This window comes from Salvelinus fontinalis, unplaced genomic scaffold (genome assembly GCF_029448725.1).
Source record: "Salvelinus fontinalis isolate EN_2023a unplaced genomic scaffold, ASM2944872v1 scaffold_0861, whole genome shotgun sequence".
Lineage (NCBI taxonomy): Eukaryota > Metazoa > Chordata > Actinopteri > Salmoniformes > Salmonidae > Salvelinus > Salvelinus fontinalis.
The window spans coordinates 32,725-57,971 of NW_026601070.1; the positions used below are offsets into that span (position 1 = coordinate 32,725).

The following is a 25,247-nucleotide window of genomic DNA, read 5'->3' on the forward strand; positions in this document are numbered from 1 at the left end:
TGGGGTCTGCTACAGCAGGATAGGTTGAGGCAGCAGTGATAAAAGTGGGGTCTGCTACAGCAGGACCTGGGTTCAAATACATGCATTTGACTATTTGTTATTTAAATGGTTTATGTGTATTTGAGTATTTCAAAAACAGCCGAAAACAAGTACTTAAAACAAATATTTTAATGGTTATTTGTAAAAACCAAATAGTCGACCAAATTGTATTTTAAAGTATTTTCTAATACTTATTTCAAATACTATTTTCAAATACATGGGTTAAATGAATGGGAGTGTATTTGAGTATCTCCAAATATATTCAAATATTCAACTACTTGTTTTTTTCAAATAAAAGTGATCTGAATAGTTGTTTTGAAACGTTATTGAAACACCTGACATTGTATTTGAACCCAGGGCTTGGTCTACCTGGGATGGAATGTCCAACCTCTACTGACCTCTGAGGGTGAGATTTCCAGGATAGGAGACCTGATAGTCCCCTCCACTTCCCTTATACCGTGGTAGAGAGGAAACTGTAGAGGAGAGTACTAGCCATGTTAAGTCAGCAATTAAACATGTATGATTCTCACAGTCACAATCACTCTACTTAGAGAACAGCTTCTTGTATACAGTCAACCAGCAGGTGGCAGTGCAGCAGTTAAGGAGCGATGTGGATTGTAGTATTATGTGTGTGTGTGTTAATGTTTACAACAGGAAAACGGTTTCCATTAAGGGTACATGTACAAACATGCAGGATCGCCGCCTATGAAAAATTAGGTCACAGTTGCCATTTCCGCGGAGGCGAGTCAGAAATCTCATCAAGCCCGTTATTACTAGTCAAAGGTCAACGTAGAACCCAGGTGAGACCAACTCTCTAGACAAAGCAACTCTGGGAGTCAAAGGTCAACGTAGAACCCAGGTGACACAAACTCTCTAGACAAAGCAACTCTGGGAGTCAAAGGTCAATGTAGAACCCAGGTGAGACAAACTCTCTAGACAAAGCAACTCTGGGAGTCAAAGGTCAACGTAGAACCCAGGTGACACAAACTCTCTAGACAAAGCAACTCTGGGAGTCAAAGGTCAACGTAGAACCCAGGTGAGACAAACTCTCTAGACAAAGCAACTCTGGGAGTCAAAGGTCAACGTAGAACCCAGGTGAGACAAACTCTCTAGACAAAGCAACTCTGGGAGTCGTCACAGAAGAGCTTAGAGGACGAGGGTTGAAATCAAACCTGTTACAACAATATTAGTTATTTTTCAAATACTTGATTGTCTGGCGCAATGGATAAAAAGGAATTGTCCCAAAAGTACATACTCCGCCCATCTGGCACTCCAGGCAGACTCAATCAAATATAAAGTATTTGAAAAATCTCCCTCACAGCGCACAAACTTCAAGAACAGACGTATCAGTAAAATCCGAAGCAGTGAAGCCCAGAAAGCGTGAGCAGTATAGCAAAAGCAGTACATCTGAAGTAATTAAAGTAGTAGCAGTGTTGTTGTTGGCCAGTTGCTGGTAGGGGGCATAGAGGACTGTGGAGACTGAGGACTTACATGAGAGGGAGCGGGCCAGGCTACGGGCTTTAGCATGGGGCATAGAGGACTGTGGAGACTGAGGACTTACATGAGAGGGAGCGGGCCAGGCTACGGGCTTTAGCATGGGGCATAGAGGACTGTGGAGACTGAGGACTTACATGAGAGGGAGCGGGCCAGGCTACGGGCTTTAGCATGGGGCATAGAGGACTGTGGAGACTGAGGACTTACATGAGAGGGAGCGGGCCAGGCTACGGGCTTTTAGCATGGGGCATAGAGGACTGTGGAGACTGAGGACTTACATGAGAGGGAGCGGGCCAGGCTACGGGCTTTTAGCATGGGGCATAGAGGACTGTGGAGACTGAGGACTTACATGAGAGGGAGCGGGCCAGGCTACGGGCTTTTAGCATGGGGCATAGAGGACTGTGGAGACTGAGGACTTACATGAGAGGGAGCGGGCCAGGCTACGGGCTTTAGCATGGGGCATAGAGGACTGTGGAGACTGAGGACTTACATGAGAGGGAGCGGGCCAGGCTACGGGCTTTAGCATGGGGCATAGAGGACTGTGGAGACTGAGGACTTACATGAGAGGGAGCGGGCCAGGCTACAGGCTTTAGCATGGAGCATAGAGGACTGTGGAGACTGAGGACTTACATGAGAGGGAGCGGGCCAGGCTACAGGCTTTAGCATGGGGCATAGAGGACTGTGGAGACTGAGGACTTACATGAGAGGGAGCGGGCCAGGCTACGGGCTTTAGCATGGGGCATAGAGGACTGTGGAGACTGAGGACTTACATGAGAGGGAGCGGGCCAGGCTACGGGCTTTAGCATGGGGCATAGAGGACTGTGGAGACTGAGGACTTACATGAGAGGGAGCGGGCCAGGCTACAGGCTTTAGCATGGGGCATAGAGGACTGTGGAGACTGAGGACTTACATGAGAGGGAGCGGGCCAGGCTACAGGCTTTAGCATGGGCATAGAGGACTGTGGAGACTGAGGACTTACATGAGAGGGAGCGGGCCAGGCTACAGGCTTTAGCATGGGGCATAGAGGACTGTGGAGACTGAGGACTTACATGAGAGGGAGCGGGCCAGGCTACGGGCTTTAGCATGGGGCATAGAGGACTGTGGAGACTGAGGACTTACATGAGAGGAAGCGGGCCAGGCTACGGGCTTTAGCATGGGGCATAGAGGACTGTGGAGACTGAGGACTTACATGACAGGGAGCGGGCCAGGCTACGGGCTTTAGCATGGGGCATAGAGGACTGTGGAGACTGAGGACTTACATGACAGGGAGCGGGCCAGGCTACGGGCTTTAGCATGGGGCATAGAGGACTGTGGAGACTGAGGACTTACATGAGAGGGAGCGGGCCAGGCTACGGGCTTTAGCATGGGGCATAGAGGACTGTGGAGACTGAGGACTTACATGAGAGGGAGCGGGCCAGGCTACGGGCTTTAGCATGGGGCATTGAGGACTGTGGAGACTGAGGACTTACATGAGAGGGAGCGGGCCAGGCTACAGGCTTTAGCATGGGGCATAGAGGACTGTGGAGACTGAGGACTTACATGAGAGGGAGCGGGCCAGGCTACGGGCTTTAGCATGGGGCATAGAGGACTGTGGAGACTGAGGACTTACATGAGAGGAAGCGGGCCAGGCTACGGGCTTTAGCATGGGGCATAGAGGACTGTGGAAACTGAGGACTTACATGAGAGGAAGCGGGCCAGGCTACGGGCTTTAGCATGGGGCATAGAGGACTGTGGAGACTGAGGACTTACATGAGAGGGAGCGGGCCAGGCTACGGGCTTTTAGCATGGGGCATAGAGGACTGTGGAGACTGAGGACTTACATGAGAGGGAGCGGGCCAGGCTACGGGCTTTAGCATGGGGCATAGAGGACTGTGGAGACTGAGGACTTACATGAGAGGGAGCGGGCCAGGCTACGGGCTTTAGCATGGGGCATAGAGGACTGTGGAGACTGAGGACTTACATGAGAGGGAGCGGGCCAGGCTACAGGCTTTAGCATGGGGCATAGAGGACTGTGGAGACTGAGGACTTACATGAGAGGGAGCGGGCCAGGCTACAGGCTTTAGCATGGGGCATAGAGGACTGTGGAGACTGAGGACTTACATGAGAGGGAGCGGGCCAGGCTACGGGCTTTAGCATGGGGCATAGAGGACTGTAGAGACTGAGGACTTACATGAGAGGGAGCGGGCCAGGCTACAGGCTTTAGCATGGGGCATAGAGGACTGTGGAGACTGAGGACTTACATGAGAGGGAGCGGGCCAGGCTACAGGCTTTAGCATGGGGCATAGAGGACTGTGGAGACTGAGGACTTACATGAGAGGGAGCGGGCCAGGCTACAGGCTTTAGCATGGGGCATAGAGGACTGTGGAGACTGAGGACTTACATGAGAGGGAGCGGGCCAGGCTACAGGCTTTAGCATGGGGCATAGAGGACTGTGGAGACTGAGGACTTACATGAGAGGGAGCGGGCCAGGCTACAGGCTTTAGCATGGGGCATAGAGGACTGTGGAGACTGAGGACTTACATGAGAGGGAGCGGGCCAGGCTACAGGCTTTAGCATGGGCATAGAGGACTGTGGAGACTGAGGACTTACATGAGAGGGAGCGGGCCAGGCTACGGGCTTTAGCATGGGGCATAGAGGACTGTGGAGACTGAGGACTTACATGAGAGGGAGCGGGCCAGGCTACAGGCTTTAGCATGGGGCATAGAGGACTGTGGAGACTGAGGACTTACATGAGAGGAAGCGGGCCAGGCTACGGGCTTTAGCATGGGGCATAGAGGACTGTGGAGACTGAGGACTTACATGACAGGGAGCGGGCCAGGCTACGGGCTTTAGCATGGGGCATAGAGGACTGTGGAGACTGAGGACTTACATGACAGGGAGCGGGCCAGGCTACGGGCTTTAGCATGGGGCATAGAGGACTGTGGAGACTGAGGACTTACATGAGAGGGAGCGGGCCAGGCTACGGGCTTTAGCATGGGGCATAGAGGACTGTGGAGACTGAGGACTTACATGAGAGGGAGCGGGCCAGGCTACGGGCTTTAGCATGGGGCATAGAGGACTGTGGAGACTGAGGACTTACATGAGAGGGAGCGGGCCAGGCTACGGGCTTTAGCATGGGGCATAGAGGACTGTGGAGACTGAGGACTTACATGAGAGGAAGCGGGCCAGGCTACGGGCTTTAGCATGGGGCATAGAGGACTGTGGAGACTGAGGACTTACATGACAGGGAGCGGGCCAGGCTATGGGCTTTAGCATGGGGCATAGAGGACTGTGGAGACTGAGGACTTACATGAGAGGGAGCGGGCCAGGCTACGGGCTTTAGCATGGGGCATAGAGGACTGTGGAGACTGAGGACTTACATGAGAGGGAGCGGGCCAGGCTACGGGCTTTAGCATGGGGCATAGAGGACTGTGGAGACTGAGGACTTACATGAGAGGGAGCAGGCCAGGCTACGGGCTTTAGCATGGGGCATAGAGGACTGTGGAGACTGAGGACTTACATGAGAGGGAGCGGGCCAGGCTACGGGCTTTAGCGTGGCTCATCTCTCTACACCACTTGTTCACATCTTTGTAGGAGTAGAGCTTCAGGAAGAGGACGGTGTACACTCCCAGAGCAGACGCTCCACCCACTGAGAACAAGAACAATGTGCAATGTTAAATATGAGCAATAGTTATGCAATATTTGCCGTTAGAATTCACAGTCAATCATATTAAGTGTTGTATGCACAACAGTACAATACATTACATTACAATACATTACCCATCAAATGGAGTGAATGACGTGGGTGTGGGTGGTTGTAAATGATCTTGATGTTTAGTAGCACAGTGCGTTAAGTAGTATATTTAAGCAATAAGGCCCGAGGTGGTGTGGTATATGAACCAATATACCTCAGCTAACGCACAACACAAGGTGGAGTGCCTGGATACAGCCTTTAGCCGTGGTATATTGGCCATATATCACAATCCCCCGAGGTGCCTTGCTATTATAAACTGTTTACTAACGTAATTAGAGCAGTAAAAATAAATGTTGTGTCATACCTGTGGTATACGGTCTGATATACCACGGCTGTCAGCCAATCAGAATTCAGGGCTCGAACCACACAGTTTATAATATGGTACAGTCAACTTGAGGTATTCAACATGCATATCACACTGTAGAACAGAAAATAATGAAACCCTCTGATTCCCAGTTAGCGAAGACGTTGGCTTTGATGTGTAGCTAACAAACAGGCCCTAACAAGAAGCTGAGGAATGCTGCCCACCTGGCTCTTACTGTCCTTATCTAGGGCTATCCATATGTGTCAAGAGTTACAACACTCACCATCCTCTCCTTGTCTATCACACAAGATGAACGACTGGGAACACAAAGTCCACTCACGTTCAACCAACTACCAGCGCTACCGCCCGAGGTCCAGGGAAACCTGGCAAGGCCCCCAGGTCATTCTAACAGACTAGTACTGCTTTATCAACAGCGGACATATGCTGCATGAAAATGGACCGTGCTGGTTACCTAGTAGATGGCATGGGCACAGAGAGAAAGACAGAGACTGTCTCCCTCGCCAAGAGGAGCATCCGTGGCCCTCTCCCCTGACCTTGATGTATAAACAGTAGCTCTGCATGAGGTACAAGAGACAGATGGTACATCTTTGTCCGTTCCCGTGGCGACGGCAGATGAGGAGAAAGGAAGACTTTTGGGTAAGGAAGGAAACTGTAGCTACGCAGTCAACGCCCAGGGAAATATCATCTGATTTGTGAGAGGTAAAATGAAGATCTTAAAGACACTAAGACACAAGACCTTCCTATTCTCCTCTAAGAGGAATGATTACTAAAAACTCATGACTGTAGCTTCACCTTTGTCTTTATGCTTGTACAGATGTAGGATCTTAATTTGAGCCAGTTTGCTACAGTAGGAAAATAATCCTGCAGCAAAAGGAAATTATTATTATTATTATGTGGACATTTGTGTAGGGGTTGATCCATTTTTCATAAGGGAAAATCAAGTCTGAAATGCCAAAGTGGAAATGACAAACTTCAGAAATACACAAGTTATACATTTCCTTTATTGAAGGAAAATTATCCAGCAAAAGGGTGAACAAACTAAGATCCTACATTTGTAAATATGAAACTGTGGGTAAAGAACAACATCACAGACAGTTAATATCATCTTGTGTTTGTGGTCAGTTTCCTAAGTTCTGAGACATGTGTAGTCATGAGAGACTCAGTTAGCTGTTGTATGTCACCAGATGCCATGCTGGCTAGCAACCAGCTTGATGAAGACAGGCAGAGCTGACCTGACATTGACCTGTGTCTCAGCCACTCCTCTTCTGGCCTCATATCCACCTCACTCCTTACTTCCTCTCCCTGTGAGCCAACTGGGACTGATGAAACACTGCCCAACTGATTCCATTCAGATAAAATCACACACTTGGATAATATAATACTACATGAACTACACATGAATGACCAACTGATTCCATTAATATAAAATCATATACTTGGATAATATAATACTACACTAACTACACATTAATGACCAACTGATTCCATTAATATAAAATCATATACTTGGATAATATAATACTACACTAACTACACATTAATGACCAACTAGATAATATAATACTACATTAACTACACATTAATGACCAACTGATTCCATAATATAAAATCACATACTTGGATAATATAATACTACACTAAATACACATTAATGACCAACTGGATAATATAATACTACATAAACTACACATTAATGACCAACTGGATAAAATAATACTACACGAACTACACATTAATGACCAACTAGATAATATAATACTACATTAACTACACATTAATGACCAACTAGATAATATAATACTACATTAACTACACATTAATGACCAACTGGATAATATAATACTACATTAACTACACATTAATGACCAACTGGATAATATAATACTACATTAACTACACATTAACGACCAACTAGATAATATAATACTACATTAACTACACATTAATGACCAACTGGATAATATAATACTACATTAACTACACATTAATGACCAACTGGATAATATAATACTACATGAACTACACATTAATGACCAACTAGATAAAATAATACTACATGAACTACACATTAATGACCAACTGAGTCCATTAATATAAAATCACATACTTTAATAATATACTACTACACTAACTACACATTAATGACCAACTGGATAATATAATACTACACTACTGTAACTTCTGTAATGCAACTGATTCCATTAATATAAACTCTTACAGGGGTAGATCATAGAATACCACACTAAAGTCATTTCATTCAGACACAATTACACACTTAAATGTCGACACACTAACTATACTAATAGTGAAGACAAACAGAGACACACTAACTAAACTAATAGTGAAGACACACAGAGATACACTAACTAAACTAATAGTGAAGACACAGAGAAACACTAACTAAACTATTAGTGAAGACAAACAGAGACACACTAACTAAACTAATAGTGAAGACACAGAGAAACACTAACTAAACTAATAGTGAAGACAAACAGAGACACACTAACTAAACTAATAGTGAAGACACAGAGAAACACTAACTAAACTAATAGTGAAGACAAACAGAGACACACTAACTAAACTAATAGTGAAGACAAACAGAGACACACTAACTAAACTAATAGTGAAGACAAACAGAGACACACTAACTAAACTAATAGTGAAGACACAGAGAAACACTAACTAAACTATTAGTGAAGACAAACAGAAACACACTAACTAAACTAATAGTGAAGACACAGAGAAACACTAACTAAACTAATAGTGAAGACAAACAGAGACACACTAACTAAACTAATAGTGAAGACAAACAGAGACACACTAACTAAACTAATAGTGAAGACACACAGAGACACACTAACTAAACTAATAGTGAAGACAAACAGAGACACACTAACTAAACTAATAGTGAAGACACACAGAGACACACTAACTAAACTAATAGAGAAACACATAGACACACTAGATTCAGATACAGTTTTGTTTTTTCTGAAAAGCAGGATTTGCTATACAGATGTAGGATCTTAATTTGAGCCAGTTTGCTACTGCAGGGGAAAACATACTTCAGCAACAGGAAATGTAAATGATTATGTGGATTATAATTAAAGAAAAATTCCACTCAGAAACTCTCCTTTGTTATTTGTTTCCTTCATCCACAGTTGATACAGTCCCAAAATGTTTAACATGTCAGCAGTCAAGTTTTCAAGATATTGGACTTTCAAGAAGCAACGTGTCACCGGCCACATCATGATGATGATGATGCAAAACGGAAAGTTCTCCTGCAACAGGGCGATCAAATTAAGATCCTACATCTGTAGGCTGATGAGAACACATACAGCAGTACCTGGAGTCATGGACTTCACCATTAGTACGATAGCCACCGGGAAGCACAGTGTGACTGACAGGTTAATGGAATGAACCAGCAGCCCAACACGTTCACTGAAGCAGCCCTGGAGGGACAGAAGAACTGCACGTTAAGGCTGCGGGAAGCAGGGGTGTGAGGGGGCTGCAGCACCCCCTGAGAAATCACAATATATTTATATATTTTAAATCATTAAATAAAAATCACAAAAGTAGTGCACTGGGCCTTTAATAGTTCTGTATTAGCGGACTGATATAGCCGTCTGCAGCGCAGGCAAAACTTTTTTTATAACAATAACAGCAAGAATGGTAAGTACATCAGAATGAAACTCACCACTGAGAGCCTTCGCTCTGTGTACAAAGCTGCCACTATAAACACGTTGGACACTGGGAGGAAAGACGAGACAAATGATGTCGGTTATCAAATAAATGTTACCAAACAAACACACGACAAGCATGGCGAGTTAACATATACAAGGGAGATGATACGATGATAAAATAAGACCTTATGTTGTTCCTCCCTACAGTGCTGAGGGGAGGGGGGGTCCACCACTGCCCTGTTAAGATAAACCTGCTGTCACAGCATCAGCTTCTGGGACAAATGAGGCAGCACAAACACAGCATATGTGTTGCATAGACCACCTGCTACTACTGCACTGTTACTGTCCTACTGCAGGACTGGCAGGGGAGCTCTGCAGTGGAGAGGAAACACACACTTAAGAAAACACACACACACACGCATGAGAACGGAAACAAACACACATGCGTATGCATGAGCATGCACACACGAACATGGTTGTATGCACACACAGAAAGAAATGAAAGGCTCAACTATTTTGAATCATGGGATTATCTAACTAGCTGCAGGGCTGCCTCTCGCTCCATACCATATCATGTGACCTGGTCTTTGGAATAATGTTTTTCTGCTGTGTTTTGAAGGATACATCATAGAATCAATTCTAAAGGCCTACAGTATTCAAAATGTCAAAGGCCTGATGGAATAGGTTGAGGTGGACTTTTATGGAAACCAACCTTGAATAAAACACAGAATAAAATACAGTAGGTGTCTGTCTCTAATGCCTTGGCAACTTCTGTGGAAACCAACCTTGAATAAAACAGAGAATAAAATACAGTAGGTGTCTGTGTCTAATGCCTTTCCAACTTCTGTGGAAACCAACCTTGAATAAAACACAGAATAAAATACAGTAGGTGTCTGTCTCTAATGCCTTGGCACTATCTGTGCCTGGCTCACAATCAGAAAAAGTGCTTGAGCTTAACTGATACTACAGCCAATAAAACAGACACTGGATCACGCGTCAATGACTACAAGTGTTAATAAAATAAATATGCTGCAATGCATATAAAACCAGTGCCTTCTGAGGGCGTCATTGTCTGCTATGCCCCTGTACTGTACTGTATAGGGAGTCCCTTGTCCCATAGTCCTTCTCTCAGTACTGTACTGTATAGGGAGTCCCTTGTCCCATAGTCCTTCTCTCAGTACTGTACTGTATAGGGAGTCCCTTGTCCCATAGTCCTTCTCTCAGTACTGTACTGTATAGGGAGTCCCTTGTCCCATAGTCCTTCTCTCAGTACTGTACTGTATAGGGAGTCCCTTGTCCCATAGTCCTTCTCTCTGTACTGCAGGCCAATAAAATAGGCCAGGGGGATGGACCTCAGGAGACGGCTGCAGCAGGACAGCCTGTAATGACCTGCCTACAGATCTAGGGTGTAGGGGGAGTGACCGTGTGTGTAGGGTCTTGGGGAATGATGTGATAGTTTGTTGGGAGAGTGATCTAGTGTGTAGGGGGAGTGACCGTGTGTGTAGGGTCTTGGGGAATGATGTGATAGTTTGTTGGGAGAGTGATCTAGTGTGTAGGGGGAGTGATCGTGTGTGTAGGGTCTTGGGGAATGATAGTGATACTTTGTTGGGAGAGTGATCTAGTGCGTAGGGGGAGTGAGGGGGGAATATCCAGAAGGACCCTAAATGACATGCTAGAGCAGAGTAAAGTCCACGTACCGATAACAAGGCACGCTGCAGGCATGTTGTAGGGGTCCTTTATGAATAGAGAAACCACTTGTATTGGGTCCACTAGAATACCATACCTAGACAAACACACACTGTGGTTAGACACTCAGAGCTCAGCTGAATCAAACCACATTCTTATTTTATAGCTCCTGTGTTTTTGTTCTACCCTGTTATTTTTAGTATTACATTGTTATTGATTACTGCATTGTTGGGATTAGAGTTTTCAAGAAAGGCATTTCACTGTACTTGTTCATGTGACATTAAAAGTTAACTTGAAACATTTCAGCCTTTCAGTTTTCAGAATGCTGCGAGTGTAAGTGATGCAGCGTGTTTGAGTGAATCAGGCACAGAACCTCCTATCTTACTTTACAGTAATATATTTACAATGTACCCTCCTTGCACGTCTCTGAAAACAGGGCCTTTACTTCCAACCGTCAAATGACAGTCATAAGACTACACTCTCCTTTCCCCCTCTTCTCTTACGGCAAACTTCTCATAACAATCTGTACTTACTTTAAAAGGTTTTCCAAGAACAGACGGGCATTGCTTAAGACCTACAACAAAAGAGGGCTTGTAAATTCATTGCATCCTTGAAAATACCGTTTGTTTCACTTGGTACAAGCATACATTCATCATATGATTAAATTACAGTGTCTCTTTTACACTGTAGTTTCAAGTTTTATTAGTCGTATATACGTCATACACATGGTATATATCGTCCAACGAAATGCTTACTTGCAGGTTCCTTTTCGACAATGCAACAATAAGAAATAAGAACAGTTAAGAATACAAACAAAGTAAATGTCTCAGTAGAATACATTTTTTAGCATAATAATATAGGAAGGCACAATTTATAGTTCAATATTTACACATGTTTTGGGGAAGGGGGGATTGGGGGAGAGTGTGGGGGACAAGTGTTTAAATTGTGAGGTATTTAGCGGGGTGGAGCAGGTGAAGCCAAGTGCAGACTCAGACGAGGAGACATGAAGAAGGTAACCAAGGTATTTATTGAAAAGCGGAGAGTGGAGAGAAAAGCAGCGTATGGCTGGGGAAAACAGGCAACATAGGATAACAAGATCTATGCAGGAACAAACGGCTTGAAATGCAGACTGACTGAGCAGAGGCTACGATCTGGCAGCGTGGAAGTGGCAGGGCTGAGTATTTGTATTTGTGTGTAGCATGAATGTATGAGGGTGTGTGTGGATGAGTGTACAGTATATCTGTGTAGGTGTGAGTGAGTGCATGTGTGCTAAGGTGCAGTATTTATTTTCCACTGTAGATGCACCTAACTCCATATTCCAGGAGGAAACTCCATTAGAGAACCGGAGGAAACTCCATAAGAGAACCGGAGAAACTCCATAAGAGAACCGGAGGAAATTCCATAAGAGAACCGGAGGAAACTCCATAAGAGAACCGGAGGAAACTCCATTAGAGAACTGGGGGAAACTCCATAAGAGAACCGGAGGAAACTCCATAAGAGAACCGGAGGAAACTCCATTAGAGAACCGGAGGAAACTCCATTAGAGAACCGGAGGAATCTCCATAAGAGAACTGGGGGAAACTCCATAAGAGAACCGGAGGAAACTCCATAAGAGAACTCCATATCAAGGGGACTTTGTTCATAGGGTTCTTAAGGGTTCTTAAACCCTTTAAGGGCAGTAGACTGTAACACGTCACACATTACCTCAGTAAACCCTTTAAGGGCAGTAGACTGTAACACATTACACTATACCTCAGTAAACCCTTTAAGGGCAGTAGACTGTAACACATTACACTATACCTCAGTAAACCCTTTAAGGGCAGTAGACTGTAACACGTCACACATTACCTCAGTAAACCCTTTAAGGGCAGTAGACTGTAACATGTTGCACTATACCTCAGTAAACCCTTTAAGGGCAGTAGACTGTAACACATTACACTTTACCTCAGTAAACCCTTTAAGGGCAGTAGACTGTAACACATTACACTATACCTCAGTAAACCCTTTAAGGGCAGTAGACTGTAACATGTTACACTATACCTCAGTAAACCCTTTAAGGGCAGTAGACTGTAACACATTACACTATACCTCAGTAAACCCTTTAAGGGCAGTAGACTGTAACACATTACACTATACCTCAGTAAACCCTTTAAGGGCAGTAGACTGTAACACATTACACTTTACCTCAGTAAACCCTTTAAGGGCAGTAGACTGTAACACATTACACTATACCTCAGTAAACCCTTTAAGGGCAGTAGACTGTAACACATTACACTATACCTCAGTAAACCCTTTAAGGGCAGTAGACTGTAACACGTCACACATTACCTCAGTAAACCCTTTAAGGGCAGTAGACTGTAACACATTACACTTTACCTCAGTAAACCCTTTAAGGGCAGTAGACTGTAACACATTACACTATACCTCAGTAAACCCTTTAAGGGCAGTAGACTGTAACACATTACACTTTACCTCAGTAAACCCTTTAAGGGCAGTAGACTGTAACACATTACACTATACCTCAGTAAACCCTTTAAGGGCAGTAGACTGTAACACATTACACTATACCTCAGTAAACCCTTTAAGGGCAGTAGACTGTAACACGTCACACATTACCTCAGTAAACCCTTTAAGGGCAGTAGACTGTAACACGTCACACATTACCTCAGTAAACCCTTTAAGGGCAGTAGACTGTAACACATTACACTATACCTCAGTAAACCCTTTAAGGGCAGTAGACTGTAACACATTACACTATACCTCATTAAACCCTTTAAGGGCAGTAGACTGTAACACGTCACACATTACCTCAGTAAACCCTTTAAGGGCAGTAGACTGTAACACATTACACTATACCTCAATAAACCCTTTAAGGGCAGTAGACTGTAACACGTTACACTATACCTCATTAAACCCTTTAAGGGCAGTAGACTGTAACACGTTACACTATACCTCAGAAAGCCCTTTAAGGGCAGTTTGGTTTAGTTCATTTCTATGCACTAGACAGGGCGAAGGACGTCAGAGAAGCACATCTGATGATAATGATAACTCTGTTCAATTTATTGCACATTGTGCAGTGATGAGCATCTAAAAAGTCCACATAGGTAGCTAAAACGAAGGATTAAATTGAAACTTCAGCTGGAGAAAACTCCAACTCGGTTGCTGAGGTGAAGGATTAAATTGAAGCCTTAGTGGGGAGGAAACTCCATCTGTAGCTCATTGCTATGAGCTAAATGGCACAGTTGCTAGGGTGAAAACTGTGGTTGAAGCTGGAGGAATTGTTGCATTTTCATTGTGGTTTTCGTTGCACTTGCCTATGAATCACATTATTATGAGCAGTACTGACGTCAAACGGAAGAACCAAGGACACGGGTGGTTCCTAATGTTGTGAGATTCTCGCTAGTGTTTAGAGAACAACTGGTTCTGAGAGATTAGGATCAGGACCTGCAATTGTAACAGTAAGCAACTGTAACAAATGGATGACTGCAGTGTAGACGTTATTATGAGTACATGTTGCAATGATTGCTAAGGCATACTAATATTAAAGTGTGTATACTTATTTAAAATGCAGCTAGTTTTGTACCTGTCTATTATTTAAAAAATAAAAAATAAAAAACTGTCTATTAATGTTATGTATTGTCATTTTATGTAGTTCTGCCCTTCAGCTGTAATGGTCTATTAATGTCATGTTTTATGTGAACCACAGGACGGGTAGCTGCAGCTTTGGCTCTAGATAATGGAGATCCTAATAAAATACCAAATACAGTACTATTTGTGGAACTCATCTTGACAGCTAAAAGATGAAGTGTTTGCAAGTTAAGATAATCACCCTCTTGATTTTTAGGTCTGTCTTGTGATTCTCTCCCTCCCTCGTTGAACATTTTTCATTTTGGATTGTAATTTCTTATTATGGAATAGAAAGACTTCTCCACGTTCAATGGGAATTTGAGAAGAAGTTCAAAGAATGAACAAAGTACTGTGATGACAAAATGATCTTGTTTCAGAGAGTGGATTATCAACAGTTTTAGAAATGTGAATTTATTCTCCACGGCTTTGATGAAGGGGACTAAGCTGGCGGTGCTCTAGATTTGACGTGAATTCAGATCAACGAACTAGCTGTTGCAGAATGATTACTTTAGATAGAATCTCAATACCATATTTCCCCACAATAGTTACACATCTAAATGTCAGTGTGTTTTTCTAAGGGAACCATGTTTCCCTTAGCATCATCAAACCATCCTTGAACTCCAACATCTCTCTCTAAAGAGTAAAATAATGGTTTATGTGGTTGTATTGAGACTCACTGAGAGCTAGAGGAATGGGAATGTCCTGCTGTTTCCCATCCTCTCACACACTGACTTCAAAGCCAAACTGAATTAGCAAAACACAAGGTTATTAACAAAGTGATTAGCTAACTATATAGTTAAGCGTTACGTGTCCCACTTTAGGATTGGACAGAATAGTCTAGTCCAGCACAAGTGCCAATGTACCTCTACTATCCTGCGTCTAGTAAGTTCAGCCTAAAGGAATCTTACAAAATATCAGAGTATTACATGAAAGCAGGATGACCTTGGCCTCACCTCAATCCACATCACCTCCCTTTGCAGCAAAATCATTCAAAGACAAAAGAATATGATGAGAAATATGATTTTGTCTCACTTTCACTGTAATCTTGCTAAACTAAAAGAACAGGAACACAGAGTAGCCTCGGGCTAGATATATAATCCTTTTGAGGTGTTCTGAATAAGTGTCTGGTGTCTTTAAACACTGTGGTTTCAGGCCCAGCGTGGGATGAATATGCCTTCTGGTGAGACCTGGGGGCACACACCCACCACCGCACAGTGATGCTCTCTGATCGACTCCTCTTGTAGGAGGTAAGTCAGTTAAGAACTAATTCTTATTTACAATGACGGCCTACACCGGCCAAACACGGACAACACGGGGCCAATTGTGCGCCTGCCCTATGGCCGGTTGTGATACAGCCTGGATTTGAACCAGGGTGTCTGTAGTGACGCCTCTAGCCTTAGACCGCTGCGCCACTCGGGAGCCCCTATGTGTTAAAGGCGTCACTACAGACACCCTGGTCTAAGCCCTGTCTAAGATGGGGGGGGGGGGGGGGGGGGGGGGTAGTGTTCTACTAAGCTATATGGAATTGTTTTAAGAAGGTCATACAAAGGATAATTTTGCTATTTGATTTAGAATTTTAAGACCCATTGAAGTATATATATAAAAAAAAATGTTGATGAAGAATGTTATTTTGCCTTATTGCAATTTGCCCATACAAACGCATTTATTAAACAGATTCACTACATGGAACAACAGATAGTCCCCCCAAAAAATCTAAAGAAAGTTTGTTCTGAAGTGTTTGTCCTATATCTGAGAGATATACTGTAAACTATATTATTATTATTTTTACATGTATAACCCCTTATTTTGGCAATAAACAGTCTAAGCCCTGTCTAAACCGGGGGTTCTACTAAGCTATATGGAATTGTTTTAAGAAGGTCATACCATGGATCATTATTCTATTTGATTTTGAATTTTAAGACCCCTCGAAGTATCAACATTTAAAAAATTTTACAAAATTATTTGATTAATAATTTACATTTTGCCTTACTGCTATTAGCCCATACAAACGCACTGTATAACATATTCACTACATGGAACAACATAGTCCCCCCCAAAAATGATTAGGTATTAAGATGTAGCCTAAGAGGGAAACCTAGCCAGTGATTGTAGTGTTTACACTGACCTGAGTGTTGTTGAGCAGACTGGAGAATTAACTGAGACTCTCATTGTGACGTTGCAGAAGAAAACTTACCAGCATGACAACACACCAGTTGAGGACACCTCTGTAGTTTCTGTAACCACTGGCAGAGCTCAGCAGGGACTCCTGCAACCTGTGGCAACTGAGGCGTGAAGAGACATGGGATAGCTTGAATACGTGCACACTCATTTACTGTACTGTACTACAGCTATAGTTAACTGATCTGAAATACGCTTCCCAAATGACGTCCGCAACACACCACCGACTTCCCTTCGAGATTTGAATGTTTTAAATGTACTCCTTTTTATCCCCAATTTGACATTTGGCCTATTGGAGCAGCATGAGTGACATATAGACAATGCGAAGTGGTTAAAAGTACATCATTAATTCTACGCCATTATAAATAACTGTTCATACGGGACAATTACACAAGTGGGTGAAGTAATAAATACAGCCGCGATCTGTTTTCCCAGGCATAAATTCACCCCACTATAACGACACGTCTGGGTTTTGTTAGTTTATGCCTCACCTCTGTCTATCACTAGGAACATATACTCGTTTCTTCCTTTCTTTTGACGTGGTAGAAGGCAAATCGGACACATTTCGCGTCGTTACCATGTTGCCGCTGCCACCGTGGCCGTTAATACTTTCATCAACCGCTGACCGCCCATTCACTTGTTTCAAAGTAACACATTTTCCAGTGGATATAGTGGCTCTTCTTTTGCGGATAAGGGCCCCTGTTTCTTCCATGATATCGCCAATCTTCAGAGCTCTAGATGAATTTGACGTCTAGCCTACTTTGCAGGCAGCTATAACACATGCCCACTATTGCCAAACATCACACTGTCAGAGAGAGCAAGAGGAAGTTGGGATTGCAAACGCGATACTGTCAATAACTGTATGGATACTGTAGTTGTAGTAGGCAGCAGGCAACAGTTCCGTATTGACTGTATACGTAAGAATGTGGCGTGGTGGAACAGAACCGTGGAGGAGTGGCAAGTCTGACGACACTGGTTGGACTGCTGCCAGTTATGAAGGTGAGGGCTATTTTAAGTTAGGAACAGATCGCAATTTAATGGAGGGAGGGGTGGTCCAAAATAGGAGAGGGTTGTTCAACTTTTTTGTGTTGCTTTGGGGAGAGTTTTTATTGGGCACATGGGAGGCTAGTATGTTTTCTTTCCTGGTTAACGTTCACACTTTTGTAGGTTTTACTATATAATGTCTTCCATATAGCCAAATGTCCTCATCTGCTTGCATGCGCCCGCCCTATATCAAGGTGTTTTGGTACTTCCCTTATGTGCTATAGGCTTTTCAGTTTTCCGTGTGCTTCCTTTTGCTGTACAGGTCAGTATAGTCTACACTCTAAACATTAGGGGTTCAACAAGGGTTCTTCTAAGATCCACCTCATATGGGGTTCTTTGAAGAACCTTAGGGTTCTTCCCCCATATGAGGTGGGGTTCATTGAGGAACCTCCTTAGTTGGTGGGGGTTCTTGCAGGAACCTAACTGCCCAACTGAAACATTTGAATTTGAAAGGACAGCAGGTGTAGACACTTAACTGAAAAATGTAAAGATTTAAGGTAAGTTTGTTCATTGTATGATCTAAGTTGATATTGTTTTATGATGATACCATCAATCTTTTCATATTTGTGCAAATCTTTAAAAATGGACACAATTCAATGGATATCAATCAACACAGAGGTAAGAATATGTATGCTATAACAATATGTTGAAGGCTAGCTGTTTAGGGTGCAGATGACTGAACTGCTCATGTTTGTTTCTGTGTCTGCAGGTATACAGACAAGGAGGCATACAAAGGTATGTCAATTCGTATTGGTATGTTATGCAGATCACATGTACCATCCTCCTCCCTAACGTCTTCAATGAATATCCCATATAAAGGTCTCTACATTATGGACACGGTATGTGTATGAAAAGCATTATCAAAACAGTTTTTTTCATTCACATTTACCACAAAAAGGTATGAATACTGTCATGTGCATGTTTTGTTAATCATCTGTATAAGGTATTCCCAAACTGGGGGTATGCACAATGCCGTCGGTGATACGCCAAATAAAAATGTGATTCACATTTAAAAATAATAATAATAACCATTATTCTTTCGCGGGAATTCCACTAACGGTCCGTATGTAGCCAAACGTAGCTGCTACTCATGTTGGAATCTGTACTGAATGCGCAAAAGCCATGACAGGGAGACATAGTGGAGTGGTAACGCACATGCAAGCAGTGGCTCCCAACGCCACTTGGGTAAACTGCAGCCTCCACCGAGAAGCTCTTGTTGCCAAGGGAATGCCTGACAGCTTGAAAGACGTTTTGGACACTACAGTGAAAATGGTTAACTTTGTTAAAGCAAGGCCCTTGAACTCTCGTGTATTTTCTGCACTATGCAATGATATGGGCAGCGACCATGTAACGCTTTTACAACATACAACAAGAGCTTGTTATCAAGGAGCAAAGTATTGACAAGTTTTTTTAAATTGAGAGACGAGCTTAAAGTTTTCTTTACTGACAATTTTCACTTGTCTGACTGCTTGCATGATGACAAGTTTCTCACACGACTGGCCTATCTGGGTGATGTTTTTTCTCCCCTGAATGATCTGAATCTAGGAGGGATTACAGGGACTCTCCGCAACTATATTCAATGTGCGGGACAAAATTGAGACTATGATTAAGAAGTTGGAGCTCTTCTCTGTCTGCATTAACAAGGACAACACACAGGTCTTTCCATCATTGTATGATTTTTTGTGCGCAAATGAACTCAAGCTTAAGGACAATGTCAAATGTGATATAGCGATATGAGCTGGGTGCACAATTACACAGGTACTTTCCCGAATGTCACGCCCTGGCCTTAGTATTATTTGTTTTCTTTATTATTTTAGTTAGGTCAGGGTGTGACATGGGGAATGTTTGTGTTTTATAGGTTTTGGGTGGTTATATGGTAAAGGGGGTGTTGGGTGTAGTGTATGGGTTTGTGTTGAGTGCATGTGTCTAGCTGTGTCTATGTTGGTGTAGTTGTCTAGGAGAGTCTATGGTTACCTGAATGGGTTCCCAATTAGAGACAGCTGATTTCTGTTGTCTCTGATTGGGAGCCATATTTAGGGTAGCCATGGGCTTTCGTTTGATGTGGGTAATTGTCTATGTTATACGTTTGTAGCCTGTGTGTGTGTACTACGTTTGATTAGCTTCGCGATCGTTTATTGTTTTGTTTAGTGTGTAAGTGTTTTTGTTTCGTTTTGCCTTCGTCATCAATAAAAGAGATGGCGTATTTTCCAAATGCTTCAATTAACAAATTACGTTTTATAAGTAAGATGGTTAAATTAAATAAAGAGCAGAAATATTCATTATTATTATATTATTATTTGTGCCCTGGTCCTATAAGAGCTCTTTGTCACTTCCCACGAGCCGGGTTGTGACAAACTCACACTCATTCTTATGTTTAATAAATGCATCGTATAGTGTGTGTGTGGCAGGTTTACAATGATGGCAAAAAACAACATTTGCGATTGCGCTGACGCTGGTGCTAGAGGGGGTACGCAGCTGGAGGTTGAACGTTTGAAGGGGTATGGGACTATAAAAAGTTTGGGAACCACTGATCTGTATAATTACTATTTTTTGGATTCATAGACTTCACCCTCCCTACACCTCTGATGAATATAACAGGTAACCTGTTCGATCACCATGCACTGCAAACCATTCTGACTATGGATTCGGAGAACATCAACACATCAACATCAACACGCCAGAGGATATACCCATTGGACTTGGGGCTCTGCTGGGAGTTTACCTCATATTTAGATTTTTTTATTCTGCTTTTCCACAAAAATAATAATAAACACTGACAACTAAAATATTGTTGTTATTGTTATGGGTATTATTATTAATAATAATAATAAATAATAATATTTAAGGAGGGGGATAGTTAAAACATTAACCCCCAAAGTGTATTCGAAAGGTTCTTTGAGTATCCATTAAAAGTATTTTTTTGAAGAACCCTTTTAAAGGGTTCTTTGAAGAACTTATCGGGGTTCCCCCACAGTTTCAATTTGAAGAACCCCTAAAGTATACTCCAGGATCCTTTTATTTTTAGATTTTACCAGTCTAATGTGTTTCCTGCTGTCTGTACACCATTCATAGTGACAATAGTGGTAGGTGGATGTTTGTCCAGATCTGCAATAGGCTAACTAGCAATAATACCACATATAGAAGCATTCAAAGCTGCAACAATGTTCAATATGACTCCACAAGAGCAAATAGGAATAGCTGATAGGCAGCGGACAGGCCATGTGCATCATTGCACATGAAAGAACAGTGAAGATATGAAACATGCAGCTCAAATCCTCCCCTGTTAATCTTCTTTAGGGACAATACAGTTATCCTACCTAGATTATAGTGAAAATGGCATTTGAATAATGCACAAAAGCCCTGTGCTATGAATGTTTCATTCCATTTGGATCAGTTGTGGGTCTCCTCTGGACAGTTTCTAAGTTGTAGAAAGGCACAGTAGCAGGCCAGTCTGGCTGTATTTTTACTTCTGATGCTGAATGTATCAGAAGTATACAGGAAAGCTTAACACGTGCTCTGCCTCCTCCAGAGGGCTCATATTCCTCAGGCACCTACAACCTAATGCTTCAATATCGCCTAAATATTCAGAGTTGAACTTTTAAAATATATCATCTTTTATACAGTATGTGGCATAAACACAACCAGTCACAATGTTTTAATCTGATGAGGCTACTTCGAAAGTCTCCTGTAGGTCTGTACACCTTCATCCAAAATATCATTCCAGCATCCTCAAAATGACTTGACATTAACCAGGTTTCCATCCAACATTTGTAATGCGAGTAAAGAAGCCTACATGTTGGATAAAAAATGTCGTGACATTATAGGTAGCATGCAGTTTATTAGGCTACAGATGAGTTATGAGGAACTTCACAGGGTGGTGAAAGTGCACAGTGAGGAGGTTGATGGAGGGTCTTATTCTGGTGACATGATGATCGATGCTTGACATTTGACAAATACAAATAATATTGCGCTTTTGTCCATAATAATCTCATCATGTAGTAGGCTATACCCGCACTGTATCTGCAAGCTGTTGGCTAGAGTGCACGTGACAATACCAGAGTGGGCACATTCACTATACTTATGCAACATTTTTACACATTCCTTAGTGACAAAACCATCAGTAGGCCTAGAGTTGAAAATGCATGGAAATTCATTGAACTTGTATTTTTTATAAGGTACATCAGAATTTAACCTCAAAAGTTATTTTTATGTGCAGTAGGTATTTACGCACAGACTTTCACTTACAACAAGTCCATTTAGTGGAAACCCAACTCTGATGGGAAAATGCACAAGGGTTTCCATTAGCTGGAAATTGCTGCTTTTGTCTGATAAAAAAATGAAAAGCCAATACATTTAATTGTAGAGGGACAAATTGTCCAGGAGAGGCTGTCTATCATAGCTTTCACCCAAAATGCATGCTTCAGCACCATTCTCTCACGTGAGCCTGCAGGTTGAGAGAGAGAGAGAGAGAGAGAGAGAGAGAGAGAGAGAGAGAGAGAGAGAGGAGCCCTGTCCTAGGGCTGTGAAGATGGAAGCCTTTTTCATTGAAGTCAAACTAAAGTTAGAGGAAAAAGAGTATGCCTATAGTGAAAAGCCTCTAAGGGGAATTTAATATACAGTGTATTCTACAATGTAGAAAATAGCCAAAGTAAAGAAAAACCCTTGAATGAGTAGGTGTGTCCAAACCTTTGACTGGTACTGTAAGTTTTAATATTGTAGTGGAAGATGAGAAGAACGTTGGCATGCCAAATGAAGGCTACTGTGCAACTCCCTATTCAGGTAGGATGCAATTTTGGAACATTTGTTTTTAATCACTATTTGTTTTATTATTATTGTGTATCATTGTTATTATTGAAAGCCTATTTATTAATCGAAACCCGTTTTTAAAAAAACAACAGTTTTGTTTAATTCTGTTGAGACATTTTCATTGGCTAAATTAAATTCCATCTCTCTTTTTAACTGTGTGCTCCATTTTTAGATGAAGATGGGTTATACAGTCATATGAAAAAGTTTGGGCACCCCTGACAATTTCCATGATTTCCATTTATAAATAATTGGGTGTTTGGATCAGCAATATCAATTTGATCTATCAAATAACTGATGGACACAGTAATATTTCAGTAGTGAAATTAGGTTTATTGGATTAACAGAAAATGTGCAATATGCATCAAAACAAAATTAGACAGGTGCATAAATTTGGGCACCCCAATAGAAAAATCACATCAATATTTAGTAGAGCCTCCTTTTGCTAAAATAACAGCCTCTAGACGCTTCCCTCTAAGGAGTGTCTGGATTCTGGATGAAGGTATTTTGGACTATTCCTCCTTACAAAACATCTCCAGTTCAGTTAGGTTTGATGGTTGCCGAGCATGGACAGCCCGCTTCAAATCATCCCACAGATTCTCAATGATATTCAGGTCTGGGGACTGGGATGGCCATTCCAGAACATTGTACTTGTTCCTCTGCATAAATGCCCGGGTAGATTTTGAGCAGTGTTTTGGGTCGATGTCTTGTTGAAATATCCAGCGCCGGCGTAACTTCAACTTTGTGACTGATTCTTCAACATTATTCCCAAGAATCTGCTGATATTGAGTGGAATCCATGCGACCCTCAACTTCCCAGTACCGACACTGGCCACACAGCCCCACAGCATGATGGAACCCCCACCAAATTTTACTGTGGGTAGCAAGTGTTTTCCTTGGAACGCTGTGTTCTTTTGCCGCCATGCATAACGTCCCTTGTTATGACCAAATAACTCAATCTTTGTTTCATCAGTCCACAGCACCTTATTCCAAAATGAAGCTGGCTTGTCCAAATGTGCGTTTGCATACCTCAAGCGACTCTGTTTGTGGCGTGTGTGCAGAAAAGACTTCTTCCGCATCACTCTCCCATACAGCTTCTCCTTATGCAAAGTGCGCTGAATTGTTGAACGATGCACAGTGACACCATCTGCAGCAAGATGATGTTGTAGGTCTTTGGAGGTGGTCTGTGGGCTGTTTTTGACCGTTCTCACCATCCTTCGCCTTTGCCTCTCCGATATCTTACTTGGCCTGCCACTTCTGGCCTTAACAAGAACTGTGCCTGTGGTCTTCCATTTCCTCACTATGTTCCTCACAGTGGATACTGACAGCTTACATCTCTGTGATAGCTTTTTGTAGCCTTCCTCTAAACCATAATGTTGAACAATCTTTGTTTTCAGGTCATTTGATAGTTGTTTTGAGGCCCCCATGTTGCCACTCTTCAGAGGAGAGTCAAAGAGAACAACAACTTGCAATTGGCTACCTTAAATACCTTTTCTCATGATTGGATGCACTTGTCTATGAAGTTCAAGGCTTAATGAGCTCACCAAACCAATTGTGTGTTCCAGTTATTCAGTGCTAAGTAGTTACACGTATTCAAATCAACAGAATGACAAGGGTGCCCACATTTTTGCATAGCCTATTTTTCACATCTGATTTAATTTCATACAACTTAATATTGCAACACTAAAAATCTTTGTCTGGACAATACCCCAGTACTCAGCTTTTATTAGAAAATTAATGGCATGCCACTGTGATCATTTTCTGTGACGACAGAGTAAATGATTATGCAGCCTCAGAGGGGTGCCCAAACCTGTTCATACCACTGTAAGTAGGTCTGTTGTAAAGTACCTAACATGACAGCCTATTGCTGTCATTTGTTGGCTGCTGTAGACACTCACCTTTGTTGGTAATTGCTGCAATAGAGCCTGTTCAAAACGTTTTTTTTGCTTTATTTCATTCTGTTGAGCCAATTTTCTTTGGCCAAATGAAGCCAATGTTCTTGTTATAACAATTCATTTCTCAAAATCACTCAGCCTTCAAGAAAAATCGAATGAATATCAATATTCAGGTGGTTTATGCCTACTAGTTGAAGATCCTTGACATTATCTTACATTATCTTACTTATGGGCAAAATATTATGTGTTTATGAGTTGTGAGTCCCCCTACCATCTCTGTCTAGCATGTGCACGATACTAAAATGTCAAAAATGATATTTGATTCCTGGAGCATTTAATATCCAATGCTTATCTGTACGACCTATCAAAACTGTCCATGAATGGTTGCAAAAATACATAGCCTCATATAATTCATTTTCAAAGATAAAAGTAGGCATAAAGCCTTCAGGTGAAGCCTTCGGGTGCATTCCTCTGCCCAAGAGTTGCTGACTCATGCCATATCTTACAAATAGGTATTTTATGTAGGCTATCAGCTAACCACCTCATATGTTATAGCAATCTGTCAGTCGATGACACATTCGATGACACATTCGATGACGTGGTACGCACCCATTGGTTGATGCATGCATTGTCTGAGCAGGGGAGCGCGACCAGAATGAAGGGAGGGTTTGGTTACCGATTATAAAATGAAGGAGGCAAAATTAACTACGGGTTCAAAGACCAATCACAGAGGGAATAAAAAAC

The 25,247-nt window shown here is 42.6% G+C and overlaps 1 protein-coding gene across 1 annotated transcript in view; it reads right to left on the minus strand.

The window, feature by feature from the left end:
- The window catches only part of LOC129847475 (diacylglycerol O-acyltransferase 1-like), a gene marked incomplete at its 3' end in the record, with an annotated part of 21,456 nt that extends 3,746 nt beyond the window's left edge, over window positions 1-17,710 (minus strand). Inside the window, 8 exon segments of the mRNA XM_055915279.1 lie at window positions 438-489; window positions 5,013-5,161; window positions 8,935-9,040; window positions 9,286-9,338; window positions 10,969-11,054; window positions 11,491-11,531; window positions 16,779-16,866; window positions 17,254-17,710. Coding sequence (XP_055771254.1) covers window positions 438-489; window positions 5,013-5,161; window positions 8,935-9,040; window positions 9,286-9,338; window positions 10,969-11,054; window positions 11,491-11,531; window positions 16,779-16,866; window positions 17,254-17,474 — 796 coding nt within the window.
- Between the last annotated feature and the right edge of the window lie 7,537 nt (window positions 17,711-25,247).